The sequence below is a fragment of the Melozone crissalis genome, unplaced genomic scaffold (assembly GCF_028551555.1).
Source record: "Melozone crissalis strain CALT ecotype California unplaced genomic scaffold, PUWL_Pcris_2 ptg000088l_1, whole genome shotgun sequence".
Taxonomy (NCBI): domain Eukaryota; kingdom Metazoa; phylum Chordata; class Aves; order Passeriformes; family Passerellidae; genus Melozone; species Melozone crissalis.
In genome coordinates this window covers 3,936,601-3,950,340 of record NW_026535865.1, presented here as the reverse complement: position 1 = coordinate 3,950,340, position 13,740 = coordinate 3,936,601, and the positions used below count along the sequence as shown (strand labels likewise).

Sequence of the window (13,740 nt, the reverse complement as noted above, 5' to 3'; positions counted from 1 at the left end):
AAGGTTCATCCAGCTGTGGGGTTTTTATCTCTAAGGCTCTCAGGGACTGGGGGACAGCAATCTCCAGATCCTGCTGGTCCTAGTGACCACTCAGATCCCAACAAAGCTGAGGGCTCTCAGAGCTTTGCTCACAGCTTCCATCCCACCCCAGGGATTGGCAGGTTATTCTGAGTTCCCTTTCCTAACAAACACCATCTCCCCTCTCTCCTAGGCTGCCCTGTGCCCTGGATGAGATCCTGTCCTTGGGCTCTGCTCTGCTCTGTGGGAGGCTCCTGCCTGACCTTGGAGCAGGTAAGGGAGGCAGAGGCACGGCAAAACACAGACAGAGTAGAAAACTGAGCAAAGATGGGAGCCTCTAAGTCTCACAGATGGCATCACCAGGGAGCCTGTGGCCAAAACCCTGGGGGATGCTGAACTTGGGGCTCCTTTTGTGCTGCCCATGCCAGAGATCAGCAGGGACTGGAAGGAGCCATCCCACAGCCAGGGAGCTCCCCCTTTCCCTGCACGGTACTTTGTTACCAGCACTGTTACCAGCAGGGTTTTTTCCTGCCTCCAGGAGCCATTTCCCATCACATCCCAGCCAACCTCTGGAAACACCTGGGGTGCAGAAGTGAACGTGAGCGTTTGCCTGGTGCTGGTGAGATGGGTCCTGCACCCCAGGCTGAGTCACCTCAATTTCAGAGGCTTTAGTCAGGGGAGCTGAGGTGTCAGTCACTAAAGATGGTTTGTATTGCAAAAGAAGTAGGTTACCGTGTCCCATTGTGAACAATTACATGTAATTACAAGTCAGAGATTCACCACAAATACTATTTAATAACAAATTGCTGCCGCACTCCAGCCAGAGCGTGCTGGGGGAACGTGAGCTCTGCTCTGTGGGACAGCAGGGGACAGGATCTGGTGCCAGCCCCAAAACTGGGGTGAAATCTGGCTCTGTGTCCTGTTCCCAGCAGTGCTGTGTGGCTTTGGGTTGGATTGGATTGGTTCAGTTCAGTTTAGTGACGAAACACCTCGTGTCACCCGATGATTTTAGTTAAACTTTAAAAGGCTGCTCGGAAATGTCAAAAACCGCAATAAACTTCCTGAGAGTGAAACAAAACAGGATTTGCGCCCTCCCCTCTCAGCCCCGGCTGTTCGCTTTGGGGTTTGAAGCACGGACCGATCCCGGCCCGGGAACTCGCTCCTCCCGGCCCTGCCCGCCGGTGCTGGGGGGCTGCCGCTGCCGGGACCGGGGCGAGCACCGGGGGCTGAGCGCCCCCTGCCGGTACCGGGGCTGAGCGACCCCTGCCGGTACCGGGGCCGAGCTCCCCCTGCCGGTACCGAGCTCCCCCTCCGGTACCGGGGCCGAGCTCCCCCTGCCGGTACCGAGCGCCCTCCGCCGGTACCGGTACCGAGCTCCCGCTCTGGTACCGGAGCCGAGCTCCTCCTGCTGGTACCGTAACCGAGCTCACTCAGCCAGTACCGGAGCCGAGCTCCCCTGCCGGTACCGGGACCGAGCGCTCTCCGCCGGTACCAGAGCCCTCCGCCGGTACCGGGGCAGAGCTCCCCCTGCCGGTAGCTGTACCGAGCGCGCTCCGCAGGTACTGGGACCGAGCTCCCCCTGCCGGTACCGGGCGGCTCCGCCGGTACCGGAGCCGGGCTCTCCCTACCGGTACCGGGGCCGAGCTCCCCCTGCGGTACCGAGCGCCCTCCGCCGGTACCGAGCTCCCCCTGCCGGTATCGAGCGCTCTCCGGCGGTACCGGAGCCGGGCTCCCCCTACCGGTACCGGTAGCGGTACTGGTAGTGGTACTGGTGCCGAGCGCCCTCCACCGGTACCGAAGCCGAGCTCCCTCTGCCGGTACTGAACGCGCTCCGCCGATACCGGTACGGAGCTCCCCCTATCGGTACCGGAGCCGAGCTCCCCCTGCCGTACCGAGTGCTCTCCGCCGGTACCGGGACCAAGCGCCCCCCGCCGGTACGGGAACCGAGCTGCCCTTGCTGGTGCTGGGGCCGAGCTCCCGCTGCCGGTACCGGGGCCGAGCTCCGCCTGCCGGTACCGGGGCCGAGCTCCCCCTGCCGGTACCGGGCGGCTCCGTAACAAAAGGATTCCCGTTCCACGTCGTTCCCGTATGATTGGCGAGCCCGGCGGCAGAACCGGGAGGAGCAAAGGGAGGTACCGGAGCCACCCGGTGCCCGGTGCTTGGCAACAAACCCCGAGAGCAGAAACAACACAGCGCTGCTCTCAAGGTGAAGAAAAGGGAAGTTTATTTTCTGCTCCAATATTTACAGTTTTCCAAATGACAGTGGGTTGGAGGGTGACAGTGCCACCTCTCCAATGACACTGGACAAACCAACAGTCCATCAGATTTCTCCTCCTCCATAAAATAATACAAAAAAATAAGTTATTTACAGAAAGTGTGTGAGAAAGTTTGTTACAAGAATGTAATCATCAGAAGGCTTAGAAAATCTTAAAAGATCAGGGTGACACCCCCAGGGCACTGGCACAGGTGTGAGGTGCCCCCAGACTCCACCTTGACACTGTGACAGTGACACTGCAGCATTTCCTGCCCAGGTCACAGATTTGGCCATTGCTGATTGCAGCTTTCCAACTTCCTCCTGGGAAATACAACGTGAGCTCCTATTAATAGAAGTTCATGGTTTCCAATGAATTTTTTCCCTTTCACTCAGGCTTGTTTGGTGGCCCAGGCAGTGCTGTGCCAGCTGCCTGTGGCTTTTATTAGATTTTCGGATTTATTTGGATTTTTCAGAGGCCTTGATTTAGTGCTCACAGTTGCATCCCAGTCCAGTGGCTCTGGAACTCAGCCCCTCAGGAGCAGAGATAATTAGAACTCGAGGGGGGGGGAAAAAGTGATGTCCGAGTGTTTGAACAAAAAAAAGTCTTGTTTGAGGAATGTGGTGCTGGAGGGCAGCGTTTGCCAGCAGGGTTTGAATCCCTCTTGGTGCCTGCAGTCAGATCCTGCCCTCCCCAGACAACTCCAGGTGGGATTTTCTGGGATCCTCTCTCAAAATGGAGGCACGGTGCCCTGCAGCAAGTACAGGATGTATCCTGGGAATTGTATTTCTGCAAGCAGGGCAGGAGGGGGCTGCTGGGAGGATGTGGGCAAGCAGGAAAAGAGCTGAAGAGGCGCTCACAAGATTCTTGCACAGGGCAGGTGAAGAGGCAAACAACCAACGCAGAGGACGGGAAAAATGATGTGTTAGGAAATGATGGATCCATCCCCCGGGCTCCTGCTGAGGAGGGTGGGACAAGCTCCATGATTTCTGGCAGCCATGAGCTGCAGCTGCTCCCCTCAGCTCCTGTGCTGCAGCCAGATGTGTTTGAGTGCAGCTTCAGCCCTTCCTGCCCTGACACAGCCCCAGCAGTGCCTCCAAACGTGTGTTTGGGGGCTGTCCCAGCTCCCCTCACCTCCAGGGAGGCTTTCCCAAGGGAGCAGCAGCCAAGTTTAAGCTCTGCTGTTCTGTATCCTGTTGTTTTCCTGGCAGGATTGTTGCAGTTTCCTGCGCTGTCTTATCTGGAGCAGGGAAGTCAGAGCTCTCCAATCCTCTGGCTCTGTGTGCATGTCCCAGGTTCTAATCTGCAAAACAGGCGCTGCAGCCCCTGAGAGGCACCAGGCAGGGCTGTCACAGGGCAATGGGACAAGGACACGGGGGGGCAAAGGGCTTTTAGTGCCTCCAAATTAGTGTCTTTATGCAGAGCTCCTGTTTGCACAAGGCTGTGTCTGTTTTATGGGTTCGGCCCTTCAGCACACCTGGGAGGGGGACAGGGGAAGATCCCAGTGGTGGCAATCTCAGGTCACTCTGTGTCCTGACAGACCTTACAGGGGGATCAATCTCAGAAAGTGCTGAGTTTGCTTTCCCCTCCACCAAGGACTCAAAGGACACGCATAAAGCCTTAAAACAAAAAAAAAAAAAAATTTCCGTGTTTTAGTCAGCCCAAAGTTCAGTTTCCCCTGAAGTGCTGGAGACTCTTGTGAAATTACCTGGCCACATTTTCTGGGATACAAAGGTAAAATCAGCACCCACAGCACTGAGGGCTAGAAAGCTCTGCAGAGCAGGGCCTGAGAAAGCCAGACATTGTAGATTAAAAAAAAACCAAACCAATACCACCAACAAAAAAACCCCAAAAACAAACCAAAAAACCAACCAACAAAATCAATCAACCAACCAAAAAAAAAAAAAAAAAAACCCCAAAAAAACCCAAAACCATAAAACAAAACCAAAAAATCCCAAAACAAACAAACAAACAAACAAAAACCACCAAAAAAACCACTAACCCCCAAAAAACCTCAAAACCAACCAACCAACCAAAAAAAAAAAAAACCCAAAAAAAGAAACCCCAAACCAAAAAAATCCCCAAATTTTTTTTTTCCACGAGTGAGCCTGAATTTACCTAACTCTAGGTTTTAGCAGTAGACTGAATTCCCTGTGGGTTAAAAAAAAAAAAATAAAATCCTTTACTGTACAGCTCTGGAATGTCCTGTTTTCCTGCAGAAAGGTGTGGATCCTGTACACAGTGTCCATTATCAGATGGGAGCCTCTCCTGGAAAGAGGATTAACCCACAACATCACTCCCAGCCACACAGCCACAGAATCAGGCACAAGGCTCCAAAACAAGCAAAAAGCCCCAAACTCTAAGCCCAGATCCTTCCCCAGGTAAAAACTGTGGCAAAGATGAAGATGGATTTTTATTATTCAAAGGGAAGACAGTTCAGCCTTTGGGGAAAGGACAGTGGTCATTTTTCTCCCTCAGCTGTGAATCCAGACTGATTCCACTCACCATTCCTTTGAGGGAATCTCAGCTGCTGCAAATCTGAGGGTCACAGCAGCCTTTGGGTCTGTAGCTGAGCACCAGAGCCTGTGCTGGGAACTAAACAGCAAAAGAAGAAAAAAAGAGGGCTTTTTTCTTTCAAAGAGCTCAGGAAGAGGAAGACATGTGCCTGGAGATAAGGGAAGATAAAAGCATTCCATTTGCAGAGGGCTGTGATAGGGATCAAGATGTTCATCTGCCAAGTCAGTGATTTTGTGGCCCTGTGACCATTGGGAGCTTCCCGTTCCTGTTACCTTTTCCCACACTGGCTGAAGGCACCAGATTGTTGGCATGGGAGTTGCTTTGAGTCTGTCTGAATGGTTCCGCCCTTTCAGGGAAAAAAAAAACTTGAAGATAAAACTGTCTTTTGCTTCAGCAGGGAAAATGGTTCTTCCCCAAGCTGGCTGAACTTGAAGATAAAATTCTGTTTTCCTTCAGGAGGGAAAATGGTTCTGCCCCAAGTTGAACTTGTAGGGTCTCAGTGGGGTCAGAGTGTGAGCTTCTCTGGCCTGAGGAGGTGGGAACAGGTCAAACAGCTCTGGGGAGAAGTTTGGGCAGAGCCTGTGAGGGGTCAGGGCAGCTGAAATGGCCACTGGATATGATTCCCGGCCCTGTTTGCTGAGGTTCATCAGGAGTGAGCTCACAGGAACAGTAGATCCCATACAAGGCCTTGATTAACATCAGGAGCTCAGATTGCATTTGCTGCTCCCAAAAAGGCTTTTATTGTCTGTTTTTTTTGTTAAAGCAGCAGGAGATTTCAGTTAAAAATTCTCATTTAATCCCGCCTTTGCACATTCCACATGCTGGCACGTGCATCAGCCAAGCATTTGGGCTAAAATTATCTGTGCTATCATTAGGAATGAACATATGGATTGATGGAAGTGCAGAAAGGAGCTGTGTGCTGTGCTGCAGGCTCACCATGAAGGGAGCAGTTCCTGGTCAGCTGGCACCTGTCAGAGGTATGAGCTGCTCTCTTTGGGCAGGAGAAAGAGAACAACTCACACTGTTGGGCTGTGCTGGGTGGGCGCTGAGGGCACCCAGGGCATTGGGCACTGAGGGCACTGGGCACAGTGCCAGCACTCACAGCCCTTCCTGCCCTTTTGCTCTTGGCTTCACCCTCAGTTTGCACCTCAGGCAGCCTTCACCCTCACCCTCTGAGATAAATCCCTGAGTTCATGGATTGCAGAGCAGCCCTACAGCTGGGATGGGCTTCTCCCATGCTGCTCAGCTCTCTGGGAGAGCAGGAGCCCCGGGGCTGGAGCTCCTGTGCCTGCTCAGGTGTGCTCAGGTGTGCTCAGGTGTGCTCTCAGCAGCACACACTCACAGACCACCAGTCAGAGCCTGTTCTCTCCAAGAGCTGAGCTCTGTGTAGCCAGAACTGCTCAAAACACCTGCTCAAAGAACCACTTTAGACAAGGTTCCAGTGTTTTCAGCCTTGCCTCTTTTCCCCTCACTGATTGCAGAGATTTTAATTAATCATGGACTGAGATGTGAGCGTGCAGTGTCAGTGATGTCTCCTGGGCTGCTGTGGTGCTGAGGGCATGCTGCATGTCCCCTGAGACACAGGAATGACTTCCAGGCATGGAGCCTTCCAGACAGATGGGAGAGGTTCAGATTTAGTCTCTAATATAAATACAAGTTGCATGTGCAAGTCCTTCATTTGGGAAATTGCCTTTTGTTGCTGTTTGCAGAGTCAGAGGATGTCAGGCTGAAGCAGCCTCACCATTCCTTGTTCTCTCCCTGCAGTTCAGCACTTGGAGACACAGAGCTTGCCAACCCCAGAGAGCTGAAGGAATGGCTTGCAGAGTTCAGTTTGTAAAATTCTATTTTCAGTGTTTATATTTGGTTTCCGTTCCGTTGGTGTTGCAGAGGCTGATCCTGCAAATATTTACCCCAGGCAGGTTTTGTGTGTAGAGTTGCTGGGAGTGCAGTGGGAGCTCAGCCCAGGGAGGGCACAGGCCTGCAGTGGGCTGAGCATGGAGAAATTCAGTTGCATCTTCTGCTCAGGGTTTCATATATATATATAAAAATATAAATACTTCTCCATGTATATAGCACACATATGTGATGATCCTTTCAGGTTCTGAGAGAGAAAGGCCACTCAAAGCATCACTTACTGATTGATCCCCATCTGAGAGAAGGCTCAGTGAGACAGAGAGCAGCAGCATGGTGAGTGTTCTGTTATGGCATAAATGATAGCATAGACAAGAAAGAATGAGCAAATTGATTTTTAGAAGGAGTCCTGAGATGAGATTGCTGGTCTAGAATTATTACATGGTTGGGGAGGGACAGAAACAGCCCCAGGACTGCTCTTGTCTGCTTCTCTCTCTCTCATGTTGTCTCCAACACCTTTACAGAGTGAGAGCAGTGACAGAGGGTGCAGCAGTTCCAGTTCCCTTCACACAGATCTCTCCAACCTTGTGATCTGGGCACACACTCATGGCACCATATGCAACCAGATCCCAGGCCTGGAATTCATGCAGAACACAGATCATGTGAGCAGTGACAACGCTGTGCTGTGGATGTGCAGAGCTGGACATGCCTACCACTGGCACTGTGGGAAGTCACACAACACAGGTGAAGAAGTGCCTGAGGCTCTAGGAGGGAGAAAGAGGCTCCTGCCTTCTGAATCTTTGGCAAGGGAATCCAGCTTTGAGGAAAAGAAGCTCAGGCTGACCCCATCATCTTTTGAGATGGACCAAGAAGATTCTGGGAGCACAGGGTCGTGTGGCAGATCCCAAGGGGTCACTGAGCAGAAGGCTGGCAGCCCCTACACAAGGAATAACGAGCCCAAGGGGAGTCAAAACAGCAGGAAACACAAATTCTCTGCAGCAGAGCAGCACTTCTCTGTGTCTGGTAGTAGAGTCCAGACTGGTGAGCAGCATGTGAAGTCCAAAACGTACAAAGATGCAGAGATCATTATCTCTGATGAAGAGCAGTGTGAGGCAGATGAAGACAACAAAGGAGACAGAACCAGCCAGGATAATGTGTCAGAGCCATCTGCTGAGAAGTTGCAGATGCACCACTGCCAGAAGATGGCATCGCACCAGCCAACAGGCTCCCAAAAAACTGCTTTTACCCCCACAGCAAAGCCACCCCTGGCCCGTGCCTACATTCTGCAGGCTCATGTCAGCAGCTCAGAGGATCTGAACAGGAACATCCTGAGGCTGGCTCCTTCCACTGCTGCAGGGCCCATGGCTGAAACTTCCAGAGCAAGGAGCCTCCCGGGGTCAGCAGCACCAAAGGTATGTCCCAAACCCCTTCCTGTCCCCAGCACTGAAGCCAAGGCCCAGCTTGAATCCCAGCCCTCAGTGATGTTCTTTGAGCTCCAAGCCACTACTGCTGTTCAGCAACATCTCCAGCTGAGCCCTTCAGAGTGTGGCACACTGGGGATGGGCTCCAGTGGGGATGGTGCTGAGAACGTGGGTGAGGACAGTGACACATCAGGATCTGAGCAGACACCTTGTTCTTCAGCCTTCCAGAGTCCAGAGAGACATCCACCTGCAGCCTCAAATGGAGGTAAGGCAGCGTGGAGTTGTGTGCCTGCAGGGGTGTGGGGGTGTTCCATTAATCACTTTCCCAAAATATCCAAGGAGGGTGAGTTCACATCACTGCCAAGATCTGTTCCTGCAGCATCCAAGGAAATCTCTTGGATTTGGGGCACTCCTGTTTCTGCTTGAGGGGACTGCAAAGCTCCCTGCCTAAAGGAATTGGTGCTTTTGTAGGGAATGCCCTTCTCTGGGGTACCCAAAGGTGTTCTTGGCTGTGCCCCAGTCCCAACATCCCATTTTGAATACTTTGGTCTTCCATTTTACCCAGTACCCCCACACAGTATTTTGGCTGTACTTGAGAGAGTCCCTGTGGGAAACTGGAGCTAGAGCGGGGAACTCAGGTCTGAAGAGAAAGAAACGAGAGGAAATAATGCAGAGAAATTGTGGCCAAAGCTGCACCAAGGCCAGTGGCAAAACCTCCCAGTGCTAGCAGAATTTCCTATGCAGGACTCCACACATTGCTTTACTCCTTTCAAGAATTAAGGTTTTTGTATGTGCTGTCCTGCAGCACAGGGCCTGGGCATGTCCTTGTGAAGGGCAGAGGTGCTGAGGTGGCATTTGGGGTCTGCCTGGGATGTGCTTGGCCCTGAAAAGGCTTAGGGGTTGTTGTTCCTTGTGGAGCCATAACCACACAAACTGCCACAGTTGGGGTTTGGGAGCAGTATTTGACTATTTTCATAACTGACATCATGTGTCATGTGAAGGGACTGGGAATTCTTCTGGGAGTGCCTGTAGTAGCTGTTTCTGCCAGGGTAACTGGCTCATGGCTCAGAGGAGGCCTCAGCATGATTGATTCATGAGCTGTTCCTCTCTGCACCTGGAGCAGCCAGCACAAAACAGGCCAAAACCCCAAAAAACTGGGACAGCCATCAGTCTTTCAGGATGGCAACAAAACCTATAAAAAAGAACCTGTTGTAAAAAAGGGTTCTAGGTGTTGGCTTTTCCATCACCCCATGCTCAGCCCTGGCCGAGTCACAGGCGAGCAGATGGAGCTTTCCAGCAATCCAAAGAATTCATTTCTCATGCTACATCGAGCTAGGTGGATGTGGGATTGCCATGGCAACTTGAGAGAGAGCCCAACTGCAATCCTGGCAATCCTTTAAACAAAATCATAGTAGACTTTTACTCACCTGTTTGTTCTCCCTCACCATCCATCCCAACCTTTGGTTCATGAAAGGGAAATTTCCCTTTGTGGCAATGAGCAGGGCCACCTGCCAAGGGAGAGGGACCCAACTTTCCCTGGAGAGCTGGGCACTGTCGAGTTGTGCTGTTTGTGGAGAGAACAAATATGACCTGCAGTTCTAGAGGAAGGGGTTTGGGAGAGTCCTGTCCTCTCTGAATGGCTTCCAGAAAGCAGAGATAGACACTATCCTGTATCTCCTTGTGTTTTCCTGATCTTTGTGGATTCTTCCTGTTCACAAAACTATATCTTTTCTTTTAGATGTGCTGAAGAAGCAGGAGAAAAAGAAAAGCAATACCATTGGAGACATAAAAGTGTTTAAAGAGTGGCTGAAGGGGCACCACCCCTCCGAGACACGCAAGATCCACAGGCTGCCTCCCGCAGACCTCGACCAGTACCTGCTGTCCTTCTTCAGCTCTGCCAAAAAACAGAATGGCATGGATTTTTCTGCCAGTTCCTTAAACATCTTCAGGTGCAGCATCAACAGGTACCTCCAGGAGCACCACTACCAGTACAGCATATTGAGAGGGCCAGAGTTCAAGGCCTCTCAGGAAGCCTATAAATTAAAACATCGGTACTTGGTTCAAAAGAAGGAGGAGCAGTGGAATGTTGTGGAGAACCTGACAAGTGAAGATGTGGAAAATCTTCTCGAGAAGGGAATTTTAAGCAAGACAAACCCTCAGGGCTTGTTGCACCTCATGTTCACCAACCTCATTAGGGGGTTTGGGGCAAACACCCACCACCAGGCCCACCAGCTGTGCTGGGGACAGGTGGTGCTGAGGAAGACCAAAGGAGAGGTGGAGTACTTGGAGTGGAAGGATGATCTGAGCCCCAAGGGAAATGAAGGGCAGCCAAACCCACTGCTCGTTGCCAAGCCTGAGGATCCAGAGAACTGCCCGGTCTCCAGTTACAAGGAGTATGCCAGGAGGAGGCCAGCAGACATGCTGGATGACAAACACCCTCTTTACCTGTCTCCCAAGTCACTGTACTCTGTCTGGGACAAAGTGTGGTACATCAGGAAGCCACTGTCAAAAGCCAAAATTAATAATATCTTGAAAGTTATTACACAGGAAGTCAGAGGAGCAGTAAAGAAGACCAAGAAATAGGGGTGTCCCTTCAGCTTTGCCCTTCAACCACTCCAAGGCTGCTCTGAAACACAATCCTACTGCAATATTTGGTGTAGGTTGAGAACAGACATCCTTCTGCTGAGCCTCACCTTGGCACTGAAGGTACCCACACATCTGCAGTGCCTTGGCTTTCAGGGAAGTTCTTTTATTGTTGTTTCTGTTACTGGAATTGATAATTCAGTGAGTTAATGAGAGTCTTCAGTTTCACATTTGCCAAACGAGTTAATGTTCTACCACACTGTCAATGCTGTTAGAAACCACCACTGCTGACACACAGAGGGCTTGGGGGTGGCAAGGCCTGGCCAGGAGTGTCAGCTGCACCCACATTTTGAGGTGACACCCCACAAGCTCAGCCTGTGGGGAAGGATGAGCAGCAGGAGAGTGATGGTGCTGCCAATCCCAACCTTGCAGGAACACTTCTGACAAGGTTCAGGTCATTTCCCTTAGGGAAAGATTCGTAGATTGAAGAAGTTGTGGCTGTTCTAAGAAGTTATTTAAAGTGTCTGACAATGTTGAAAGGTTTTATGGTAAGTGGTTTCCCTGGAGTGCAAAACACAGCTCCACAAAGGCACTGGGAGGGGTGCTCAGCTCTGCTCAGTGTTACAGCTCAGGCAGGTTTTTGGTTGCATTGTTGGCGGAGCCAAATAAAAGAGCCTTTAATTCAGTCCTGTCTGTCTGTGTCTGAACAGCAGGTGATGCTTTCCTGGAACACTGGGGTGTTCCCTGTTGTGCTCAGTGTGCCCTCCTCCCAGCCCAGTGCCACAGAGCTTTGGGCCCTTTGAAGCCCTAGGAGCCATTCCCATGGTGTCAAAGGAAACCTTGAGGGTCAAGCTCTTTGCCCCACTTGGTCCCATCCAACCAACTGAACATCAAGAAGTAACTTCAGGATGTTTGAAGCGACATAAAACCAGACAAACTCCTCAGGTGCTGGAGGGTGTCTGCTGGCTCCTCTTGTGCTTTGGAGCACTGGTGGCATCACCATGACACCAGACTGAGAGCTGTCCTGCTGGTCCTGGGTGACCCAGCTACGGTCACACCTCTGCTCCCTGCTTCCCTCAGCCCCCAGACCACCCCGGTTTGGGCTCTTTCCTCCCCATTTCTGGTCGGTTCAGTCCATGCCCAAAGCTCGGGGCACCATCTGCCCACTCTGACCTGTCACAGCACCCGGGCACCTCCCTGGGGCTCCTCCACCAGGGAAACCCCCGGTCAGTGACTGCACCGGGACCCTCCATCAGCAGAGTGGGGTCGGTACCGGGGTCCCGGTGGGTCCGTACCGGACCCCGGTCAGCTCTTGTGGAGGGGGTCAGTACCGGGGTCCAGACGGGACCATTTCGGGGTTTCAGTGGATCTGTCCCGGACCCCCATCAGCATTTGCTGAGAGGGTCGGTACTGGGATCCCTGCAGGTCCATACCGGACCCCGGTCAGTGCTTGCAGAGGGGGTCGATACCGGGGTCTCAGTGGATCCGTACCGGACCCCGGTAAGCGCTTGAGGATGGGGTCGGTACCGGGGTCCCGGCGGGTCCGAACCGGATCTCGGTCAGTGCTTGCAGAGGGGGTCGGTACCGTCTGTACCGGGGTCCCGGCCGGTCCGTACCGGAGCCGCGGGCGCTGCCCGGGAGCCCCCTAGCGGGGCCGGCCGGACGGGCACGGGGCTCCCCCCGCGGGTGGGGTCGAACGGGACTTTCAAGCCCACCCGGTGCTCCCCCATCCCCGCATCCCAACCCCCAATCCCAGCCCGGGGCTCCTCTGAAACACCGGAGCAAAACCAGCAGAACAGGCCTGGAAAACCGAGGGAGTGTGACAACTCTTTAATAAATTAGCAAAATAAACAGCATTTATGTATATATTTTTTATATTCCATTGCTGCATCTCCATGGATCACAGGAGTTAAACCAATGTTGATTCCCAAGTCCCACGGCAACACCGATCCAGAAGTCTCAGTTCAGGTACCCCCAAGGCAATGCTCAGCCTTGTGGTACTTAAAAACCTAAAACCACTGAGAAATAAAACAGCTTTTTTGTAAGCCTGAGACAGCTCCCGAGGGGCAAAGTGAATTATCGGGTGATTTCACCTGGCTGGCTCCAGGCGGAAGTGATTAAAAAGATACTGATCCAATTTTTTCCCTCTTAAGAAAAAAAAAAAAGTAAAAAAAAAGTGTTCCTCCACCCCGCAGGGAGGAGGAGGAGGAAGGAGCTGATCTATTGCATGGAAGGATTATCAGTTTAACAATAAGCCAGATTGATTAGCAGGGTTCACGTCTCCGATTGTTGCGGTGGGTGGAACTGATGGAGTATTTAGGTCATGCACCAGGCGGTTGTGAGCAGGACCAGCCCCCATGGCGGGGTCCCTCAGTCCTCATCCCGCACGTACTGCCCCGCCTCCCAGCGCTGGGCCATGGCGCTCTTGTGGCGGAACACTCGGGTGCTTTCCACCACCTGCAGAGACCACAACGGGCGGGATCTTTGTAAAGGAGAGACTTTCACAACGAGCTGGGTTTGCAGAGCTGCTCCCACTCCCCCTGCCGGCTCCCCAGCCTGACCCATGGACACCCGAGTGGTGCCCGTGGGAGCCAGGACCGTCCTGTCCCCCCCTGTCCATCCCACAAAGCCTCCAGGAGTGAGGGGAGCTCCCCAGCCCACTCTGCCTGACCCAGTGCCCACCCAAATGGTCCCTGTGTGAGCCAGGACCGTCCTGTCCAATCTGCTCTGCCTGACCCAGTTTCCACCCGAGTGGTCTCAGGACCATCCTGTCCCCCCCTGTCCATCCCACAAAGCCTCCAGGAGTGAGTGTGGGGAGCTGGGGAAGGTGGGAGGTGTCAGGGCTTTACCTCTGTGTTGACCTTGTCCACCGGTTCGATGCCTGCGTACTGTGAAAAGAGGAAAACACGATTAGATAACGGCAGCCTGGCAGGGGAATATCCACAGGCTGCTGGATCTGGGGCACAGGAGAGGCAAGGGAAGGCAGCACGTGCAGCTAAACTCTCCCTGGGCTTGGGGGAACATCCCAGGATTCCCCACAGGAGAAAGCTGCTGCTCCTCTCCAATCCCACCCAGTGCTGGCAGCTCTGAATAGCAGG

The 13,740-nt window shown here is 52.8% G+C and overlaps 2 protein-coding genes across 2 annotated transcripts in view; one reads left to right on the top strand and one right to left on the bottom strand.

The window, feature by feature from the left end:
- Window positions 1–209: 209 nt before the first annotated feature.
- Window positions 210–11,218, top strand: LOC128947050 (uncharacterized protein KIAA1958 homolog). Its single transcript, XM_054291137.1, has 4 exons — window positions 210–291; window positions 6,886–6,974; window positions 7,163–8,324; window positions 9,798–11,218. Exons 2-4 carry the CDS (start codon window positions 6,972–6,974, stop codon window positions 10,640–10,642), a joined length of 2,010 nt encoding a protein of 669 aa, XP_054147112.1. The 5' UTR covers window positions 210–291; window positions 6,886–6,971; the 3' UTR covers window positions 10,643–11,218.
- Window positions 11,219–12,513: 1,295 nt separating this feature from the next.
- LOC128946884 (mitotic interactor and substrate of PLK1-like) overlaps window positions 12,514–13,740 on the bottom strand; it is a 29,435-nt gene continuing 28,208 nt past the window's right edge. The window contains exons 11-12 of the mRNA XM_054290881.1: window positions 13,492–13,530; window positions 12,514–13,099 (exon numbers count right to left, since the gene is read on the bottom strand). Of these exons, the coding sequence (XP_054146856.1) occupies window positions 13,013–13,099; window positions 13,492–13,530 (126 nt within the window). The 3' untranslated portion in view covers window positions 12,514–13,012. The remainder of the gene's footprint in view (window positions 13,100–13,491; window positions 13,531–13,740) is intronic.